At 30.7% G+C, this 24,526-nt stretch overlaps 1 protein-coding gene across 3 annotated transcripts in view; it reads right to left on the bottom strand.

Moving 5' to 3' along the window:
• LOC142323814 (UDP-glycosyltransferase UGT5-like) overlaps nt 1-24,526 on the bottom strand; it is a 32,584-nt gene that overhangs the window by 5,724 nt on the left and 2,334 nt on the right. Inside the window, exons 1-5 of one of the 3 annotated variants that reach the window (XM_075364059.1) lie at nt 24,027-24,432; nt 21,449-21,634; nt 19,080-19,270; nt 11,560-12,034; nt 1,866-2,094 (exon numbers count right to left, since the gene is read on the bottom strand). In XM_075364059.1, coding sequence (XP_075220174.1) covers nt 1,866-2,094; nt 11,560-12,034; nt 19,080-19,270; nt 21,449-21,634; nt 24,027-24,029 — 1,084 coding nt within the window. In that variant the 5' untranslated portion in view covers nt 24,030-24,432. Of the gene's footprint in view, nt 1-1,865; nt 2,095-11,559; nt 12,035-19,079; nt 19,271-21,448; nt 21,635-22,529; nt 22,640-24,026; nt 24,433-24,526 lie in introns of those variants that run through there. The other 2 variants (XM_075364061.1, XM_075364060.1) reach the window with 2 other exon arrangements.

The raw sequence follows: 24,526 nt of genomic DNA, 5'->3' as shown, positions 1-24,526 counted from the left end.
GAAGTGATGAAGAAAATTTAGGATGATTTGACAAAGAATTTCAGATGAGGGGAAAAGTTAAAGGTATGGCAGAAAACAAGGCTTGGATCTCTTGAGCTCCAGGTGGATGAAGAAAACAAATCAGGGAAAACAATAAAGGTAGAAAGAAAATGGAATACCTCCAAAGAGACTGCATCACAAGATCAGGATAGTTTATCCTCATACCCAGGATTGTCCTGTAATTATACTAACATTAACATCAATACCATAAAATGTAATAAAAACATGTAACTTGTGTCAACAAATATTATTTTTATAAAGTATCTACCAAAAGTACTAAATCTAGGTTGTATTTCTGTATGCATACATGTATGATGATCAGCAGTGTAATAGTATGTACAATAGGGGATAAGATAATATTAAAATTTTAAAAACCAGATAAGGATTGGAATATTGAGTTTGCTAATCTCAAAAGTGAAATTTGAACTTTAAGGGAATTTTACTTGTGCATGTTTTTTTATATTATCAAAAATTAATAAAATAAGATGTAATAATCATAGTAGAATCAATGCCAATTAAAATTTATTATAAAATTAACCCATAAAAATTAAATTCTCATTATAACTAAACTGTAGCTGTCTCTTTAAATCTCTACAAAAAAATAAAAATCCTCAAAATGAAGTTCCAGGATTTATGATAGTTCTTATTTCAGTTTTAGAAATGAATTTTTTATTCCTTTCTATTTTTAAAAGTGAATAATTTGGTTGTGTAAAATGATTACAATATTAACTATGGGTAGAATGAATATTTACTCAGTCAAGTCATGTTAATTGAAATTAGATATGAGACGTTTTTGTGTGAAACCTTCAGTGTTAAAGGATGGTGTGGGGATTGTGATTCCACGAATCAGTTAATTTTATAACCGAGGGTTGTACGTAATGGTAGGTGGTCATGATTGGAAAAGACCAAACAAAAGATGACAGTAAGATGTGCAAATACTCTGATGGAAATGTCCACAGAGGCATTTACACCAATGGCATCCTGACAGAGGCCAAACTGATGACTGTGATCTGTTATCAAGTTTAGAGGGTCTAAAAGACAACCTCTAATAAAGCCCATCAGGGCTAGCAACAAAGGAGGTGGTCTTGCACTATCACCACTGTAGGTCTTCCCCTACGGAGGTCAGGATAATTTATTTGTCTCCATTATTACTATTATTATACTGACTTCCATAGTAGGGTGTTTGTATTTCTGCCTTTCATCCAAAAACAAATATTTGGTCAGGCTTGGCTTTTTTCATATATTACAAATTTCACCTCTCATTTGTACAAATACAAATGGCAATTTTAATTGAGCACCAACTGCAACTGTAAATAAATGATTAATTATTTTATAATTAATAAAATATATTATTTATGTTTTTTAATTATTATTTAAATTATTTTTACATAAATACATAATGTTAGAAATCATTTACCACCTTAAAATGGAAGACCTCATGTAAATGGCCTAATGTATGGAGTATTGAAATTCTTCTTGTTAACAATTTATGTGCATTCCTTGCAACATTCTTGTTACATTAAATAAATCTTAATTTATTTGTTTCCATTATTATTATTATTATGCTAACTTCTGCAGTAGAGTGTTTGTATCTCTGCCTATCATCCAGAAAGATAAAAGGGTTCAGTTAGGGTAAGCTTTTTTTCATAGATTACAAACTTCGCCTCTCATTCATAAAAATGCAAATGGCAATAGTAGTTGGGCACCAGTCTATAATTGCAACTGTAAATAAATAGTTATTTTATAATTAATAAATAATTTATTCTTTTTAAATTATTCAATTATTTTTACATAAATACATAATATTAGAAAACATTTTTACTCACCAAGAATTGATTGTTGTGGAAGCCATTTTTTTACAAAAACATTATCTGGCTGTCCTGGTAATTTAGTATCTGCTTCCCATTTCCATAAAACTCGTACTTTAGGAAACTTTGAGAAAGCTTTAATAAATGCTGATCTTTTTTCTTCAGGAAATGATGTACCTTTCATATTACTACCCAGACTAAAATAGATTACACCATTTTCAGCTTCATCCATCCATTTCTTGATATCCTATAAAAATAAACTATCTTAAGTAATTTTAATTACATTTTAGTTATTAAATAAACCTTTCTTTTGCTAGTTTTAATGTTTATCAATTTTTTCCTTTTACTTAAAGTGTTAAATCATTACTTACTAAATATCAAAAACATCCAGTTATTCACTTTTAAAGAAAACTACTTTAAAAGTTGTTCAATTTATCTAGATGTCTGAAAATTCCAAGCTTGATATGTTTTGTTGTATAAATCTGAAAATCTACTGCAGACAGGAACAGAAAGTAAAACAAAACAAAATCTATTATTAGTTTTCAGATTAACTCATCTTTTAATGGAAAACAATAATTATTGGTAATTTCTATGATTCTAGAAATTTTTTGTAAAAAAGCATAACAATTTGTATACTGTTATAACCAACCTACTTATAGGAAACCTTAAATGAAGTACTTACTTTTGAAATGAATCATTCTGAAAAATAAATAACATAGCCTTCTTAAAATTAACAAGCATCATATGTAGGCATACTATGGAAAGTGATATCTACTCTATTGACCAGAATACACTTTAAAAAAGAGCTAAATTTAAAATACTATACTCAAATATATGAAAATACAGCTCCTAAAGCTGTTTTTGGGACTTAGTTAAGTTCCTTCATTAATGGTCTTATAGGTAGTATTAATTTTAAAGTGGTAAGGAAATCTTCAAGTATTAATAAAAAAAAAAAATACTTGAAACACACACACAGGTCAACCACAAAGGTTTATTTATACTTTTATCTCTCCTTTAAGCTGCTAAAATTTGAGTCCTTTCAACCACTTCTCAATCTGTGTAGTTAATTTGTTCATCTTAAGCTCTGCATGATTAATTGATTCGCTAAACACAAATATTGGCTCCACTATAGAAACAGAGAGATGAAGGGGCTGTCCTATTTCACTTCCTGGCCAGCACAGTCTGAGATTATTTCCCAACTCATTCCCCAATTCCTTCCAGTTATTAATTACATTGGTACTTTCTGAGATGCACAAGTGTAATAAGACTATCAGGTTGGAAGATTAAGCTTAAGACACAATTACATGTCCCCAAACTTATTTCCTCAATGACCCAGTTCCCCGATGAAATTGGTGAGCCAAAGTATTAGTGCTGGGATGAGAGACTGAAAAATTTCTTAACAAGTTCATATTTTATGTGACCAGGTGCTGAATCCATTGCACAACATCAAACCCATTTGCTAGAGATGAACCTCCCCCAGATCAATTCCCAGGCCCGAGATATATTCACCCTTATAAAAAATTCTACTGACCAGTAAAATAAACAGAATTACCTACACTCAAATGAGTGAACTTTTAAGTTTAACAAATGCTGATCTTTTCTTCAGGTAATGATGTACCTTTCATTACTACCATAACTAAAATAGATTACATCATCTTCAGCTTCATCCATCCACTTCATGTTTTTATCCTATATAAAACAAATGCCTCAACACTGGTGGTGTATAACACTAGTTATAAAGAAAGTAGTTAAAATTTGTTTAGTAAGAATATTTAACTGTAACACTTTTAAAACAAAGTAATCTTTATTTTCAAAATAACCTTTTACTACATATCAAAATACACACTTATATAAGTGTTTATATTAGTTTTCATTCATTGATATCATTTTTTTCTTAAATTTATTACTGCTTAAGGTTAACTATAAATAAACCCACCAGGTAAACATCCTAGATGATATCTGAATTCTACAGGTTATGAAAAATACTAATCCTAAATGGAATTCAGAACCAGAACCTTTCAGAAATACAGAAATGCTACTACTCTTTAATAAATATAGTATTATTAATAATTAAGCATATATTATATTACAATGTTAAACAGCATTATTTATTATTTATTTTTATAAATCTATAATAAATTTAGTTCATAAATTTATAATAAATTTAGTTCATAATTTCTTTTGTCCAAATAAAATTTAAAAAACACTACAAAAATGACTAGGTTTTAAACTGAATAACTTGAACTATAATCAAAAATTTTTCCAAAAGTGATTTGGACATGAATCACCAAACTCAAAATAATTGTTTTTTTTAAAATTTAAATAAAATTGTAAAAAGTAAAACTAAATATGCACAAATTAAAAAAATCTACCATCACAAAGGGTACTTAATTACTTAAGGGTAATACTTAAGTGTAAATTAAATTAATAAGTTAGTACAATGGGCACATAATTTGCATATATAAATATATATATATTACTTAAATCAATCTTTTTAAGATTCATATTTTAATAATATGAATCTTAAATTATATTTAAATTTTATTAAATAAACTACCTAGTACACAAAATTAAGATAAGACATATCTTAACTTAATTTTTCATGAAGGTACTTTCATGGAATCCTGCATCCTCAATCATGATTGAAATAATTCCATTAATGCATAATAAAAATTTAAAAATAAAAATACTAAAATAAAGAAAATAGCATATTAATTTACAAGAGTGCTGCTCTCTGTTGCAGTTTTTATAAGATCGTCTCTCTCAAACAATATCTGATGGTTTATCAAATTGGAATTTTGTTTATATTTATATATGTGATACTTTTCTAAAATAGTTTTAATTTTGTCAACTTTATCAATTTTTAATATTTCCAAATCTGTGTTAATATCAGAAATGGAAATTTATTGTTTATTAAATCATCGATCATATTATATAAAAATTATTAATATTATATAAATATTATTTTTTGTAATTTCTATAGTGTTCAAAATATCTAGTTTAAAGGATCTATTTGTTTTTCCTATATAAATATCATCACAATCATTACATTTAATTTTATAAATTTCACAAGATTGTTTATTTTATTACTATTTTTGTTGTTTAAATATTTTATTACGTGGTTATTAGGTTTGTATGCTGGTTTAAATATTTCTTTATTATAAGTTTTAGTAATATTTTTAATGATGTTATTAATGTATAAAATACTTTTTGTAAATTTTTACATTCTTTTGTGTCTTATTATGTATTGTTTGTAGGATAGTTATTTTGCAGTTGTTTTTTATAAATATTATTAAAATAATATCATATTCATTTTCAAACACTGTATGGTTTTTTATGTTTATTTAATTATTTAACTTCTTTGTTATTATGTTTATATAAAATTGCTCTATTAATCATACTTGTATAAAATTTTATGAGACCAAGAGTGGTTTGATTTTTTATGAATTTTTATATTATCAGATGTAGGTTTTCTATTTACTGAGGTTTGTTTGGTGTCCTGTTTATTTTGATACTGACATCTAAATAATTTAACATTCTTCTATTTTCTATTTCAAATGTAAATTTTAAATTTTCATTACAAGAATTTAATTTGTTCAATATTATTAAATGTTCATTGTTTATTACTGGATTACATATCATCAGCATACCTTCTCCATATGTACAACTTTGTACAATGCCATGTACTAATTTACTCTCAAAATCCTGCAAATATATTTCTGACATAATTACTAATAATGGAAATCCCATAGGTAAGGTATTTTTATGTCAGGTAGGCCACAGTAACTGCCACTCCTGGGCCTAAGCGGCATATTCCACTGCTGCCAGCCCAGGTACTGACTGTCAAAATTATGAGGGCCACTGTCAAGGTGGTTCCGATTATACCTGGTTCAGGGGCTTCGTCAGCCATGACAGAGCTATTCCTGAAAAAGGTCCTGGATCCGAGGAAAGAAAACTTCCAATTTTCCCTGGTCATGAGAACAAGGGACAATGGCGTCATGCTGGAGGTGGTAAGTGAGCAGCAGGCGAAGCGGCTGCTGGAGGCCAACGTTCTGAAAAAGAACAGACTGAAGGCTCAGCTGCTGGCTGAGCAGCGGCCACAAATATTGGTACATGATTTGCCAAGGACAACGAGGGTAGAGGAGACCGAAATCCTAAAGGCAAGAAATAGCCAAATCCAGCTTTGGATATGGCTGCCGAGGTCTTCCTCAAGGAAACCAGGGTGGTCCAGCAGTTGGGGTGGAAAGAGGCCTCAAAGAACCACTGGGTAGTTGAGACCTTGCCTAAGATCCAGCAGGTCTTGGTGGCTGGTGGTTGGCTGTTCCTTGGGTGGACCTCATACAGGGTCGTTGACCATACAGAAGTACCCTGCTGCTTCAGATGTCAAGACTTTGGTCACACCTCTCTATGTTGTAGAGTGCAGTCGGAGATGTGTGGTTATTGCGCCCTTGCTAGACACAGGGCAGTTAATTGCCCTAGTAAGGCCGTGTCTGCAAAGTGCTCTCCTTGTGCCTTGGTGAAAGGCTTTGATGCCGGACACCGGGTCGGGAGCAAACAATGCAAGTCGCACGACATAGCCCGGGCGAAGATCGTCCATAATACGGCGTATGGCGACACTTGAACTGGGGGAAGCTTTCGAGGATGGTCGTCACCATATTGAACGCTTGCGCCTGAGGCAGTTAAACCTGCACCATTCCAGGGCAGCCACCAATGAAGCCATGAGATCCTTGAGTAGTACGACCTCGAGTTACTCTTGGTCCAGGAGCCGTACACGGTCGGGGATAGGGTGGTCGGCTTCCACAGGGTTGATCTTATTCATTCTCGTAAGCAACGGCCGCTCTCTGCGAACGTTCGGTCTCGTTGGGTGTTTTCTATATGCCTCAGTTTTCTGACGACCAATTCACCGTCGTGCGAGTCACGAGGGGTAGGCTCGATGTTGTACTGGTGTCGGAATATTTCTAGGTTGGATGGAGTATCAATGACTTGTTGGCGAAGATGGGGCGGATTCTGAACGGTCTCCTGGGCATCACAGTGCTGGTTGTTCTGGACGCTAACGTCAAGTCTTCCGTCTGGGGTTCACCACTCACACTGACCCCCAAAGACTCTGGTCTCGCACACTTTGTTGAAGCCAGCAACCTATACTTGCCTAATGAGGCAGAACAACCGCCGACTTTCTCTTTGGAACTGGGGGAAAGTTACATCGACGTCATCTTGGTGACGGGCTTAATGCTTAGGTGTACAAGTAGTTGGACTATCTGGCCCGAGGCCAGTGTGAGTGATCATAGGCTTATAACCTAATAAGAAAGTTTACGGTAACAGTCCAAGAGCTCCAGATTCGGAACGCTATAACCTAAGGGGCCTGGATCAGGAGAAGCTGTGGCGTGAGTGTGCGGCTGCTGGAATGGCGCATGGAACACAGGGGAGGTGAAATTGATGGCTGAACATTTCGGTCGGACCATCAAGACTGGCTGCGATAGGGTCTTGCGGCGGCCTCGGCCAATGGACGGACCCTTACGTAGTGGCCAGTCCGCTGATCGGAGAGTGCCTGGAACCGTCATGACCGCTGCTTCCGGGGAGCCGTCTGTTAAACGCAGGCGGAAACCTGGAAAAAAGTGGTGGTCCTCTGACCTCGGCGTGCTGAGCGCAATAGTTAGGACCGCTAGGAGAATATACCAGCATCGTCCCCTAAGGGGGATTATAATTGATGACGTGCGCGCTGAGGGTCTGCGGATCTACCGCGCCCGTAATGAGTATGTGCATGCCATCAAGGAATCCAAACTCAAGTTTTGGACTCCATACGCGAGTTGCAGCGCAACACCTGGCAGCTCACGATGTCATGTTACCGGCCAAAGCCATTGCACGTGCTGTCCAGCGTTCAATGCGGGTTTGGTGGTCGTGAACACACTTTAACATCTGTGGCGACTTACCAGGCGTTCCTGAATACTCTGTTTCCAGATATTCCGGAGGGTGAAGCAGAAGTCGGCGTTAGGGCGGGTGAGACACCATTCCCTGGCGTACGGGCTGTGAAACCCGTAGATATAGACCGAGAGGTTTCTCGAGAGGCACTGAGAAAGGTACTGGGGATTGACAACTTGACCCAGATATTTCTATCATCTGCTGCCTATCATAAGAGAGCCGCTTGGCAGGCTGTTCTCCGGTGCCTAAACTGGGGTTGCATTCCGACTTGTTGGAAGGTGGCTTTGGTGAGGGTGCTCTTATAATCAGGAAAGGAACCGAGTCAGGTCAGCAGTTATCGACCCATCAGCCTTTTGCCGGTAATCGGCAAGCTTCTTGAAAGGCTGGTTGTGGAACATCTCTGGGAAAGCATCGATATGAACACACATCTAAATCAAGGCCAGTATGGCTTCATGAAAGGGGTTGGCACCGAGGAATGCATCTTAAATGCTCTTGCCGAGGTGGAAGACGCCGACTGTAAATATGTTTTGGCAATTTTTATTGACATAGAGGCACCATTTCCTTTCTTGTGTTGGAGTTCTGTTCTCTATGACTTGGAACGCCACAATGTTTCCGTAGCCCTGCAGGCCGTAGTACTACTTGTCTGATCGCACAGCTCTAAGGATGCGCATCTAGTTGTGGAAAAGTCCGTCGCCAGAGAAGCCCGCAGGGCTCCGTTCTCGGTCCCTTGCTGTGGAATTCGATGGATTTTTGGAACTGACATTCCCGGAAGGGGTCATGGCCCAGGCTTTCACAGATGGCTGTCTCCTGTTAGTTCATGATAACTCACAACCGCAACTAGAAAATCGAGTGCAGGCAACCTTGTCAACTGCAGAGGACTGGATGGGCATTCAAAATTTAAAGATTTCTGTGTCCAAGAAGAAGTTTATGAAGTTTATGCTTCTCAAGGGTGCAGACAAATTATAGACTGTGTAATCAGCCGAGTTAGAGTTCATAAGTACTTAGGTGTTTTGTTTGACGAGAAGCTGGTGATTAGCAACCACATTAGTCAAGTACCCATTTTAGTGATACATGAGAAGTGGGTGGTGGGACACACAAGCAAGTGGTGTATGATACCATGCTTACTTCGCTCACACTTTTAGGTTAGCTCTAGGAGCTAATTAGGACACTGTTTGCTAAACGGTTTTGAAGCTCAGTAGCCGTTTATGGCAAAGACATTTGGTGTTATGCTTTAAAGCGACCGAATGGGGTGGTGGCAGGAGAAATGCCATGCAAACCAATGTCAGGTAGGCTTCCAAGCATCAAAAATTATACAGTGATGCCATTACCTACTTCTAAAATGAAGGCTGAAGTTTACAGAAGACATCAACAATCCTGTAGCATAGCAAAGAGATGCCGACAAGAAAACATAGTTTCTATCAGGTGTGGCAACAACACTCACTACCCATTTATAGTAAGAATGAAACCTGCATCTGATTTTTATTAAAAGAATATTATAGAAATATATCGTGCTCAAAATTTGTCTGACAAAAAAAAGTAAAAGTTGGACATAGCCACAACTCACTTGGCAAGGGCTACAATTCAAAGACAACTTTATCAGACTCACGTTGCAAAAGCAAATGTGAACAGGAAAAATATATTAGTCTTGTCATTCGATTATACACAGAATATAAACTAACATTGGTATCACAAACAGCGGGTGTTGCATATTTGATATCTGCAAAAAAATTAGCCTTTTTAGTACCAATAATAAAGGAGTTGGTCAGCATTATTATAGATGAAAAACATTACATCAGAAAAGGCCTAAATAGTGTTGCAAGTATATTGCATTATTATTATTTAGAAAATGTTGGTGAATTATGACTCTTTGCTGATACTTGTGTACGCAAAAACAACATAATCTTAATATACTTCGACTGGCAAATAAAAATAGGGAGAAATATGGCAATTTGTTTAGTAATTTTCTCCTTACCAGTTATATGGTTTGCACCTGACCATATATTTGGGTTGATTAAACAGAAATACACAAAGACCACTATTGATACTTACAAGGAGTAGTGCAGTGTCCGCAGGCGGATACAGTTTAGTAGTACCAACGTACAAACCACAGGAAAAATTTGAGATTGTATCCTGGTATAATTGGAACATGTTCCTATCAAACTTTTACCGATCTTTGCCAAAAATTACATACCACCATTTTAGTTTTAGTGCTGACAGTGATTAGGTGGTTTGCTGAGAATATGCTGAGCAATCACAATAAGAAATCAATTTTTTTTTAGGAATAAGGTCCCTTTTTTTTCAACCACAGTTAATGATATGTTTTTGTAGTAGTTAATTATTAGTACTGAGTGGTTTCAAAACCAAATTTAATAAAAAGAAGTGTAATAACAAAATTTCAATACAAATAAATATAATAATTAGACAATTATAAATGCTGTTTAAACTATTTTCTGCAAAATGTTATATAATCAGGATTAGTATTTTTTTCAACTAATGCATGGAATCTATAGGTGATATTTAGCCATATGAGTGATATCTTCACTCTAATTGCAACATGAATTATATAGACAGTGAACAACTAAATAGAAAGTAACACTGATCAGCACTTCTGTACCTCTCAGATACTTTTATAGATTAAAGCTATAAATTGCATAACTTTCCTGATTGTCAGTCATGTTATGCAATTCAATCATTTTAAGCTCTATTTGTGTTTTTATGATAATATAATTAAAAAATGTTATATTAAACATACATTTTAGAAAAAAAAACATGTATCAAAATAAATATTAATGTTAATCATTTTTAAAAACTTTTTTTTATTTAACAAAAATGCTTTGTTTGATTATATCTAAATCGTTTAATCTTAATTTTTGAAGGCAAGATGCTCAACAAAATAAAATGATAACAAAAATCTTTAACAATAGTATATTAGCACCACAATTTTGAAAAATATGTTTTCTATTTTTTTTAAATTTGGGACTCTTGCATCAGGGAGCTTTTTTGATAATTAAAATATTCACTAAAACTGAAATAAATAAAAATTTAGATTTAATTTTTTTTTATTCGGAAGCTCCACATAAGGGTAGGAGTATTAAATTATTTTAGTAACTATAGTTTAACAAAATATTTTTTGAGCATTAAAAATTTGAAATTCTGAAAAATCTGAAAAAAATTCTAAAATTCTAAAATTAAAAAAAATATAAAAAATTCTAAAATTCTGAAAAAAATAAAGGGTAAAATTAGTAAATAAATTAGTTACAGTAAAACTAGTAGGTAAATTAATTAGGATAAAATTGATTTTTAGAAAATAATCCCTAAGTGGTGATAATAATTTTAAAAAATGAACTTTTTAAAATCTATTGAAAGATACAAAGACCCGGCCATAATTTAAAATAAACAAAGTTGTAATTTTCTAGGAATGGGGTGAAAATCTTTGGTTAATTTTTTTTTCAAATATTAAAGAATAATGGTTATCAAAAAATAACGATTTTCATATTTTAAATGAAATGGATAACTTGTGAGATGGAATTAAATTTAAAAACTTTTTTTATAAATTAAGTTTTTTTTTTGTTACCATACATTGGAATAGGATGGGCACAAAATTTTATGTGGTTTGAAAGCCTAATGATTTAGAAAGTGTAGATATAAAAAAATCTCATTAACACAAGTAAATCTAAAGAAAAATATTTATGTTATATTTATACTAAGTTATACTCTATTTCATAATATAAAATCACTAAAGAAAAAAAGAAAAATGAAAAAACAAATTAAAAATAATAGTAATAAGCATACAGACCTGTGGTAATGGTTCGAGCTGTTTCTTAATATGCAATGGCCCAACCTGAACTACATTTGGGTTATTTGGTTTTGGATAAGAGAATGCTAAATCAGAACTAACAATAAGAAGACTAATATTATAATTTTTTTCATCAGCAGTTCGTTGAAAATTTCCAAAATGTTCCTTCATCAATCTTTCTTGAAAATCAGCATTGTATACTTTTAATATATACTCATAATATATCATATAAAGTAAACTATTAAACCTTTCAAAAAATGACATTTTATCAGTAGAATGTTGAAGTACACATGGAACATATGATGGGAACAAAGGATTTCCAAAAATAATATCAGTATTAGAATTTTCATTCATAGTTAAAACACCAACAACAGGTGGGTTTCCTGTTATTTCAGAAAATCCACCGAGTAATGCGGAATGAGGAACTACCTCGTATATTATCAAATCATACTTTATATTATTTTCTTTTATTTCTCTGAAAACAAAACATATAAATAAAAACATTTTTAAATTTCCAATAAATTTTACAATTCATAGAATACAATCCATCAGAAAGAAGGGTCTTACAACATCCCATAACACCATGTTTTTCTTATTACAGAATGATCACTTTACTCAAAATATTTCTTATATCAAGTTTAAACAATATTCATAAATTTCATAAATCCTACTATATAAATTAAGACACTGGAATTAAAAAACATAGATTAACTGATATACTAGAGATCAAATTAAAATGATTCAATTTTTCTAGATTAGTTTATGAAAATCCACAATTTAAAAATTTATTTCATTGAAAAGAAAAATAATCATATGTGTTCTAATAGCTCCTTTCTTTTTCCTGTTTAGCCTCCGGTAATTACCGTTCAGGTAATACTTCACAGAATGAATGAGGATGATAGGTGAGTGTAAATGAAGTGTACTCTTGAACAATCTCAGTTCGACCATTCCTGAGATGTGTAGTTAATTGAAACCCAACCACCAAAGAATACCATATCCACAATCTAGTATTCAAATCAATGTAAACTGACTTTACTGGGACTTGAATGCTGGAACTCTCAACTTCCAAATCAGCTGATTTGGGAAGACACGTTACCCACTAGACCAACCCAGTGGCTTGTGTTCTAATAGCTAGCTACCTAAATTGTAACCAACATTCAATTCTTTTAATCATGACTATCAATTTTTACATTAACAAAGATCAGTTATCATTAATCATAGTTATCAAAGATTAGTTATACATTACTTGATATAGTATTTTAATTACAGACAACAAATCCATGGATTTGAAAGGCTTTTTATATAAATCAATAAGTTTCTATTTTTTTTGTTAATGTATAATGTCTAGCCAGCACAAGAATAGAGTTGCGGTATGAGACATGTGGAGGGAAGTAGCAATCCCCTTCATCTACCTGTATCTGTATCTCTCAATCACACTCACTCACACACACACGCGCGCGCGTGTATGCAATATCAACAATAAAAACATTGTTTGTGATTAAAAACTTTGGTTTACTGCTTTTTTACGTTAATATTTCATTACTTTTGATCAACACATGTTCTGATATCATATAATAATATATATGCCTGAATTGTAAATGTAGGAAATGTTGAATTATCTGATCAAACAAAAAACAATTACCTACACATAAATATAAATTAAAATACATTTTTTTTCTTCTGTTATGTTACAGTAAGTAAATTCATTATAATATCACATACAGCTCATTTGGGATATTAATATGTATGTATAAACACCAAAATAATAAATTAAAACTATAGTAACAAATCCTGGCTAGTGACTAATGTCACAACTGATTTATATTACTCAAACATACATACAACTGTTTGGATGACTATTAAAGAACAATAAAAATGACACGATAATGAGTAGGCCTATTAAGACTAATAACAAATATGGTATAGAAATAAACTGTTCAGTTCATTTCAGATTGCGTACAGTTTACACTTAGTGCAGTACAGTACAGTTTACATTTGCAATTTATATACAGTTTTAATAAGAAAACAATTTTTTTGCAATTTGTTATGATTTGCTGTTCAGATGTAGGACTACTGTCAAATTTTTGTTTCATTTTGTATTTGTTTTTTTTTTATTATAACCTATTTGAAAAATGTCTCTTTGTAAAAAAAAAGCACTACTATACATAGCCTCGAAAGAAATGTAATTTCCTGGGTAATTAAAATATGCAAGGAACAAGCTAAAAACAATAAACTTTCTTTATTGCTAAAAAATGCTTCCAAAAGAGCAGCTAATTATTCAGGTGTTTCAAAACAAATAATTTATAAAATACAAGATGAATCTAATAAGAGTGAGCAGCTTTCTACACCAGGAAAACACAGAAAACATCCTGATTCTCGCAATGTGAACATGGATGATTTTGATAGGTGTGCATCAAATTATTAGAAATACTATTAGAAAAATATTATTTAGTAATTAGAAATATTATTTTGGACTATTGCCAGCGATAACAAAGCATCCACCTTGTACAAAACTTTTAACTGTCATCAGATAAATAATACATTTTCCATGGGGTAAAGAAAGTTTAAGAAAGGTACTGCATGAAATTTAAGTGGAAAACATGCAATACAATGAGAAAGTTCTTATTGCAAGGCAAGATGTTGTAAATTGGAGGGCTGAATACCTTCAACAAATTAAAAAATTTTGGAGTGAAAGCCGAATATTATTTTATATGGATGAAAGTTGGGTAGATAGAAACTTGACGTTCTGAAAAACTCCCACCTAAACTGCTGAAAATCTAATTATGTACTACTAACAGCAAGCATACAAGGGAGATCCACAAAATCTATATCGGATTACCACACAGAGATGAATAGCTGAAAAAACTGGATGTTAATTTGTAGCTATATCAAAATTTGTAATTATACCTATGTAAATATTATATATACAATTGCGATTATACTTGTTTGAATGTTTATTTTTAACATCTTGGATACAGCATATCTGTGTACTAGTAAATAGATAAATTGTCTAAATATACTGAACAACAGACTGTATAAATAAAAAAATACTACTTATTATATTATTAATAAATAGTCAGATATTATTATGTTTAAACCATCAGGCTATAAGGAAATGTAGTTTTTAGTCTCACCACGGCCCAAAAATACTTTTAAAATAAAGTTCAATTTATATATTGAAATGTGCAGTACCTTGAACTGATTGAAAGATGCTATGGAATCAATAAATTGCAAGTACAATGGTAAAAATGAACGAAAGGAAATTTAAAAATCATGAAAAAAATTTTGAACAATCACAGCAAGTTATCAAAAAATATGAGAATGGTGCACATCAAACAGTTACTCAAGAATTACAACTAAATATATCATGTTACTGGCAGAACAATATATCTTCATAAAATGGAGATGATAACAAGAAGAAAATTTTAAATATTCAATTTTTTAAACATGTAAATATTTTTCAATACTCACTTCAATTCACACATGATAAAAAGTATCATTAATTTTAAATATAGTTAACTTCTATTATTTATTTGTTCAGATTAACAAACTTCAAGGAGAAAGAATGTACTGCCAACTTTTTTTTTGCATAAATGTTTTACACTTAAATGAAATTTTGTTTTTTTTAAGAACACTTGCACACAGTTATTAATTTTATACTATTGTAAAGTTTCTTCAATTTACAACTTTGTATGGCACATTGTGCATCAAATTTGAGAAATACTGCTATATCTGAATTCATTATTATGAAAACTATGAAATTCAGTACGGATTTGAATATTAGATCGTGGATACTGGTGTTCTTTGGCGGTTGGATTTCAATTAACTACACATCTCAGGAATGGTCAACCTGGGGCTGCACAAGACTATACTTCATTTACATTCATACATATCATCCTCTGAAGTTATACCTTACCGTGGTTCTGGAGGCTAAACAGAAAAAGAAAAACAAAGTAATACTATGAAAAAATTAATATGGCTATTTTTAATACATTTTTATGGACAACTGATGATGTATATTTAAATATGAAGAACTGAAAATGGAAACAAAAGTTCATAAGTGCTATTTTTCTTGTTATATATGTATTATTTTATTACATTATTATTAATTTTTTAAAAATTGTGGTGGATTGGCATATTTGAAACTCTATTTCAATGTGCTGTATCAAATACAGGAGTGATTATTTTCATAATTTTATAGATTGTTAGATCAACTTAAAAGTAACCTTTACAGAATCTGAACCTTACCACAATTAATATTGAACTAATAATGATGAATTTACCAACTGAAATACAAGTTAAGATATAACTGTTTTTAAAATAATTACAGCCCATGTAAACAATGACTGGGCAAAATCAGAGCATACTTGTTTTATTCTGAATCTTACCAAATTCTGATACTTTCAGAATAGCAAGTTGGTATTATGACTTTTGATCAGCTGTTTGAAAATTTGTTTTTTTTATAACCTCAAAATCTCATCTTACACTGGCAAGTCCTTCTGAAATTTACAAATCAGTGGTGCTTTTCAGAGGTGAATAACTGGTTAACATTTACTCTCGTATGACCAAACAATATGTATGAACAGCAGAAATTTTTACAAGTGGGTGGAAAAATTTAAAGACGGTCAAACTTCAATGACTGTGATGAGCACAGTTCTGGTGGTCCAATTGAACTTTCAACTCCAGCACTTGAAACTCACATAATATACACTCTCATTCAAGAAGACCAACAGACAATACACAATGCATACTACTGTGACTTATCAACAAAGTGAAGCTAGCAGTATTGAAAAAAACCGCCTTGAATCTCAGCACAAAAGCATCATCTGCTCCATGCTAACACCTGGCCTCACACATCTCAGGTAACTTGATACCCAACAACAAATTGCAATGGGAAGTACTACCTCACCCATAATACAAATAACTCTTGACCCATCGGCTGGATGTAGGTGGATGAAACTGCCACCAATCGATTAAAGAAATTGGAAAGTATCATATAAGTTAAGCCTTTCAAAATAGCGTTAGAATTGGCCTAGGACGCACCGTTTTCGAGATACTCCCTATTTTTAAAATTTGACAGAATCTTTTTTAATGTATTGAATAATTTACTCGTATACTGGCTCAATCTTCTTTAATATATTTAAATAAGTTACGAAGGTTCTGCGTCAGTTTATTGAAATCGATTATTGAAGAAAACAATCCCGCTTTCGCTGAAAGTAATGATGTCCGATTTTTTAAAATTAATTTAGAAGTAATTAAAACTGTTAACTGAGTGGTAAAAACACATTTTCATTTTATTAAAGCACCAATTTCAAAACATGTGAAAAGGCGTAACTCCAGAATGGGTAGACTTGGGCAAATGAAACTACCACCAATCGATTCAAAAAATACCCTTTTGGTTGAGCCTTTCAAAATCACGGTAGAATTGGCCTAGGATGCACTGTTTTCGAGTTACGCCCTTTTTTAAAATTTTTAAATTTTTGTATTTAAAATTGGCAGATGACTGGAAAATGGGGCTCAATCTGGTGAAAAAATAAACTGAGGTTCTCGACTAATCAGTGTTTGTGAAAAAACCTCAGGTTCTGCGTCAATTTATTGAAGACAATGATTGATCGATTTATTGAAGAAAACTTCACACTTTCGCTGAAAGTAATGATGCCCGACTTTTTTAAAATTACTTTAAAAGTGATTAAAACTGTTAACTGAGCACATTTTCATTTTATTTCAGCACCAATTTCAAAAAATGTTGTGAAAAGGGCGTGAGAACAGGTGGACTTGGGTGGATGAAACTACAGTCAATCGTTCCCAGGAGTTGGATAGTACCCTTTCCGTTAAACATTTCAAAATCGCATTAGAATTGTGCTAGGACGCATCGTTTTCCAGTTCCTTTTTTTTCATTTTAAAATTTTTGGTTTTTTTGTAGTAAATAGTCGCTTTGGTGGTGAGAATTTGTTTATACCATCTACGAATTTTATTGTCACTCAGAGGATCACAAAGAACTTCAAACAGATGCACATTGATTGGTAATTACAGATTCACACTTTGCAAACTGCAAACACAAAACACTTTCTGTAGGGAGGGTCGCCCTCTTTGCTACTAGCGCTTTTAAGCAGAAGGTACAGGAAACAGTTTATGAGCTTATTCACAGCTAAAACATTTTGAGTTGCTCTTTCATTTCATTTATAATTCATCATATACATGAAACTTGAGAAATATTACATAGCTTTAAAACTAATATTCATTCTGAACACTGTATTTTGGTACCTCAAGTCTTTAGAAAATAATTTCTGTGTACATGTATTTAAGAGTAAGTTCCATATTCTTGGTAGACCATTTTGGGGTAGTTATCACCCATAAATAATAAATTTAGAAAAAGAAAAACTACATAAATAACAAAATTAGTGAATAATCAGCCAATAGCATAAATAAAATCAGACAAGATATATGTATAAACAAAACATATCATGAAACAAAATGCTTCAATAAGTTTTTTTTTAAAAATACATCTTCAAAAAGGTCCATATAAACATAACTTCAAATATAATTACCCTGATAAGTTCACATTTACAAACACACTTATAATGAACATTATATCAATAAAAATTATTGTATTTTTAGAGTTCAAAATGTATTTATAAATGAATTTATTTTAGTACAATAATAAACATGCATGTACAAACAATATTATCTGGTGAGTTCAAATTATCAACTAGTATAGTTTTCAAGAATAAAGTCTGAACTGTTATTTTTAAGCTTATAAAAATGGTACCTTTAAATTAGGTAGTACTACACTATCCCTCCAGTCTAATTTTATTGTTTTACCTGCTTAGTAAAATTTTTACAATATTTCTGATCATTTTAGTCAAAGAAAGAATTTTAATGCAGATAAAGAAAATATTGCTGTTCTTCTACATTGTGTTGTTACAGAGTTGTTACAATTTTCAAAGAAGAAAAATGTACACCTGGTTTCACAGATGGAATAAAATATATAATCATATTTTTATTTACCTTTCAGAATCTGTGAGCGATACAAAATCTGATTGTTATTAAAATACTATAATTTAATTTCATCAAAAGAATAAACTGAAGAAGCAACTTATGCTAGTCTGAATACGCAGTGCACAGCTTAAAGCTCAATTTACAACCTCTAAGAACCAATTGTGCTATAGCGATGAATCTGTGTTCTACAACAGTAATATAGAAGAGGTTAGTTCAATAATTGAATAAAGAATAACAGTAAACAAAGAAAAGCATAGAACAGATTAAAATACATAAAGGAGGATGTAAAATATATGAAATACAATCAAATTAAAAAAATTACTATCCAAAAGATAATAGAAAAATGAATCAGAATGATGACTGTAAAATATGCATTTTAACATATGAACTGGTGATCTTTCCATAAAAACCTTAATTAATATCCTTGAAAATTAGTAAATACTCTCAAAAAACCAGGTATAAGATTTAAAAAAAGTTAAAAATTATACAACACAAAAAAGTTTAAGTTATAGTGCTCTTACTTGATAAGCTGTTTAACTGGTGAAGAATTAAGAATATTTGTAGATAAGAAGTGAAAAATAGCAGGTAAATTACTAAAAAACTTGAATGTACTTAATTTTTCTTGCATGGTAAAATCTTTGTCTTTTTGTGCTTCAGCATATTTTTCATACAGAAAACTAATGTCAACATCTCTATGATTTTTTACAGGCACCTGAAATAAAGAAATGCAATGAAAAATAAATAAAATAGAAATTAGATTGTAATGTAACTGGGAATGTAAACTGATAAAAAAACTTCTTCAGAAACTATAAGAATCCAAACAACAAATAAATCATGTTTTAATGTGGTTATAAAATTCTGAATTGTTAATTTAAAAACTTGAATAATAGAATTGTTGTATCTTACTGTAACATTATGCCTACAATTGCAATTTTCTGGCTCCAAAGGAGTATGAAACATAACTATACTATTATGTACTATTAACAAGAAATTAGTATAACATTTACCATGGAAAAAGAAGCAAATATTTGTATATCTTGAGCATTTTTATAATCGACAGAACTTAAAATTCATTTAAACTTTTCAAAAATAGAATTGATGGTGAACATTTTCCAAGCATTAAAACCATGCTGAAACTAATGCATCAATGCAGTAGTTGACTGCTTTGAAGGAAATTAAACAAATTAATTTTCATTGCACATATATGATTTTTAATAAATAAATTACAGGAATTTTGCTTATGCTTAATTACAAGAGGCAGCTCTAGGATCATTTTTCTTATATAAAATGAAAAAAGATAACTTTTAATTCCCAGCCAAAATTCCAACACAACAGTAATCACAAATTATGGCATTAAACTCATTTTAATATTCACCAACACAAGTAACTTTCACCAGTAATACTGATGAGAAATAAGCAGAATTTTTGGATATAAAAAAATTGTATTAAAAATTAAAAGTACTTTTAATAATTTATATAAAAAAGGTTCTATGTGATGCTGTTTAAGCATCAGTTTTACTGACACATTTTAGTTTTTAAAATTGTATCTTCAATGAACAAAACAAAAACACTTAAGTACAATAAAAAAAAAAATCTGCAACATCAAGACCTGGATATCACAAAAATCTCAAAACACTGTTACACCACTGATTTGTTCCAGTGTAAATTGGGTTAACAATTTACGGTTCAATAATTGGTTACTTTCTAACTTCAAAAAATTCTGAGACTGGATGAAGGTTTTCCTCAAGGGGAAACCTAGGCCTATTCTTTGGTGTTCATTAGTAACAGGAAGAAAAACTATTCATTGTAGCATATATTTGAAGTAAAAGATGCAAAAATCATTTATTAATGATATAACTCCTACACATGTTAAGGATACATTCTTTTATTGTGGGGGATAATTCAGCTGCACGCAGTTTGAAGTATTTTTTGGTTCATTTTTAGAAGCATTTTTTACCATCTTGAAGTTTCTGAATGGGTAGAGATTTTTAACTTTCTCAGTACCTTTCATTTATATAATATTACCTTTCTCTCAGTACATTTTACTTTTACTTTCCCCTTCATCTTTTCTCCCTTATGCTTGATACCTTCCTCATCATTGGTGTTCTTCAGTTTTAATTAAACTCCCTATGGGTCTGTGCCAAAATGTGAGGACATGTTAAAGAAACTACACCCACCCTAAATGTTTATCCAGTTTTGTAGGTACACTTCTGTCTACGAAGCTACCAGGAGATATTTTTCCTATACAGTGACTGTAAAAAAAAAAATTCTCTGTTGGGCAAGTCAACCAGCCAATATCACTTCTAATGTGTCTGTATCTGATTGAAAAAATCATTATTTCTATCACTGCCTCCACAAAAATTTTGCAGAGATGAAAATTTCAATTTTCAGAATTTCTCCAACACTCTACTTTATTATGGCATTTGATAGCTGGCAAAGAGTTGGATTGACTAGACATGTAGTGACAATAGTCTGATACATATAATTCTTGTTGTGGTTCATCATCAAATGCCTTGAATATTCAGAATCCCATTACATCTGCTCCATGCATATTAATTAATTTTAATTACGAAATTTAAAAAAAAAAATCAAAATAGGGAAATTAGAATGTGATAAGTAATTTTTTACAAAATAACTACTTAGTTAATATAGTATTTAAAGCTCTCAGGATTATGTAAACTAATACATGATTTCAAATACTGGTGGAAAAAGGCATCTAGTTAGTTAAATTAAGCTTTTATAATCCAAATTAAAAAAAAGAATTAATAAAAATTTAAATATGTAACTTCTGTACCTTTTTAACAAAAATAATCTCTCATAAGCTTAAAACGTTTTTAGAACTAGTACAACATACATTTTTATTATATAACACACTCATAAAAACACGTACCTTGCTTGGATTTGGTGTAATTACAGTAAGATTATGTCCTTTTTTGGCTAAAGCATGAGTTACTGCTAACATAGGCTGTTGATGACTGTATGATGCTGCAGGAAATATACCAAGTATATTTGCAGCATAACTTTCCTCAGTTAAAATTAAAAATAATGGTGCATAAATAATAAATCTGAATTTATTCTGAAAACACAAAAACCAAGATCTATATACACTTTAAAATATTTTTTGAGCTACATATTTTAAAAAAACTTCCTTTTGGCAAAAACTAAAAATGAAGAAATTCAGAATAAAATGGATTCATTTTAGAAGAGAAATACATCAAAGATGTTTTAGAAGAGAAAATACTAAAGAGTAAAACATCATGTAATAGAATGGAGATGTAGTAAAATATTTGATTAACATAATATATCAGAAGTCACAGAATTTTGATATTTAGGGAATAATATTATAAAAGATGGACAAAGTATTGTAATGATCAACAGAGAGACTGGATCAAGCAAGAACTGTTATGCAAAAAGAAGTCTGCTAGTGTCTATACATCTAATTATTAAAAATATCTGTGTGGAAAGCAGATGTTATGGTTGTGAAACTTGTACAATAAAAAAAGATTAGGGACCTTTAAATATGATTTTAAGAGAGAATGTTGAAAAGTAAGCAGAAGAAACTAAACAAGAGAAGAGAAATTTGGGGCAGAACCTTGTAAAGTGAATTAGATTTATACATTAAGACATCCAAGTTTACTTAATTTGGTAATAAGGGAATCTGTAGAGTAAGAACTGTACAGGAAGACAGAAATTGTGCAGTTAGGGCAGAGGATATAGCAATTACATTGAAGCTGAAAAATTAACACAGGCAGAAAAGAGTGAAATAACAGTATTAAACCAATTAAATGATGATTGACAAAAAAATTTTTATAAGATGAAAAATAAGAACAAAAACACTAGGCTAAAACTTAAATTACATGTTTACAAAGCAACAAGTTTCTTCTTTAATAATATAACAAACAGGTGAGTAATTAATATAATTTTAACAATCACATATATATTTTTATAAAAAATAATTATCTTGTACTTACTCTTTATTCTTTCCTCTTTTTCATATTAGTGCTATCACAGATTAATAATAATATTTTTTTTTTATTATCAGTAACGAAGAGTAATACTTCCTTATATTTTAATTTTTCAAGATTTTTTTAATCTAATGTACAAAATTTTACACATACTTATAAAGCTGAAATGTCTATAAAGTTATTAGCTCAACATATTTATAAATTTAAACAATTAATATTAAAATATTAAATTAATGAAATAATTTTTATTTGATAATTTTTTATTTTTTGACACGATCAGCAGAAATCCTTTTTAATTATTTAATATTTAAAATTTGCATTTCAACTCTGATATCATTAGATTAGACTGCCTTATTTTTAGACAGACTGAAACATAATAAAATTTGTTAACTTATTTGCAATGTATCAGTCTATTATTAAGAGTGTAGGTAGATTCTGGGTTGTATCCCAGTCAGACATGCCATTTTTCACATTAAATAACTTTCACTTCTTATCATTCAAAAAAAAAATTACTACAATGGACATAAGTCAACTACAATATTATTATTATAGCTGATCTCCATGACAGAATGGTGGCATCTCAGCCATACATCTGGAGGTCCTGGGTTTGAATTACAGTCAGGTATGGCATTTTTTGCACGCTACAAAATTCACTTATCATTGATCGGTAACTGTAAGTGAGCATACGCTTGTTACTGTACAAATAAATTATTATTATTATTATTATTATTATTATACTTTACGAAGAGAAGGTTTAAATAAAATAATGTTAATGATTATTACATTAAAACAAGTATATTATGACAAATTTATATAATTTCATAAAAGATTATTCAATACATTAGATTCAGACAAGTTTAAGTTAAGCTTTTTTATTTATTTATTACTTTCAAATGCATAATTAAACTAGACTTCATTATAAAATTTTATTTTTAATATTCAAGAATTTTTCATTTTAATATTTTTATACAAAAAAATGTTTTCCATATATTCATTTTTTATTTTAACAAATTTTTTAAATGTGCATTTTAATAACATAAACGTTATATTTTTAATAAATATTTTGCAACACTGGACAAAATGTTTTACTGCTTTTCCAAATGTTACAATTTGACAATTTTTTTTTTTTTAGTAATTAACATGTGTAATACACATATGTAACTTTAATTATAATACTAACGCTTTAAATTCCAGAATTATTGTATGTCTACTTGTTTTTTCAAGAGTAAATTTTTTTTATTTGTTTTAAAAGATAGATTTTACTAGAACCTTTTTGCAATGTCATTTTATGCAAATAGTTATCATTGTGACTGAATACTAAATATAATTTATAAAAGTTAAATTATGAAAAATTTAGGTTAAAAATTACTAAAACCAAACATTAAAATCAATAATTATAAATAAATATTCATGCATAAGAAAAACAATTGAATAGATCATACAAAAAACATAATTTATGTTTAATATATAGTATAGATACATCACTCTGTAATCGTTACTTACCATAATGAAAATAAAAATTAAAAGATACCACCAGTTAATCACAATACTTATACTCTACACATTAGATAACAAATACACCAAATTTAGAAGTTTCAATGATAAACTAATTTGAAATATATGCTTATAATAAATTTGTTATAACTTAAAAGTACTTGGAAAATTTATTATAGGATGAATTAATATAAAATTATAATAAAAATACACTAATCATTGAAACAAACAATTGGGAAATCACTTATGTAATGAAAAGGAAAAACGGGATTTACGACAAAGTTTTGAATTACTACCAAAAAGTAAACGCAGATAAGATAAATATGACTGCTTCGATTCTACAGCTATCGAGATACACAAAACTCAATATCGTAACGCGAAACGAGCTGTTCGTTACCTCACCGACTCGTAGAGAATAACAACGCAAATATAAAGTGTAGCATCTTTCGTATATCTCGATCTAGCGGTTTATTCTTAAAACGTGAATATCGAAGCGCTGCAACCGAATA

This window comes from Lycorma delicatula, chromosome 4 (genome assembly GCF_047948215.1).
Source record: "Lycorma delicatula isolate Av1 chromosome 4, ASM4794821v1, whole genome shotgun sequence".
NCBI classification, from domain to species: Eukaryota; Metazoa; Arthropoda; class Insecta; order Hemiptera; family Fulgoridae; genus Lycorma; species Lycorma delicatula.
The sequence above is the reverse complement of the archived record's forward strand: the minus strand, read 5'-3'. Positions and strand labels throughout refer to the sequence as shown.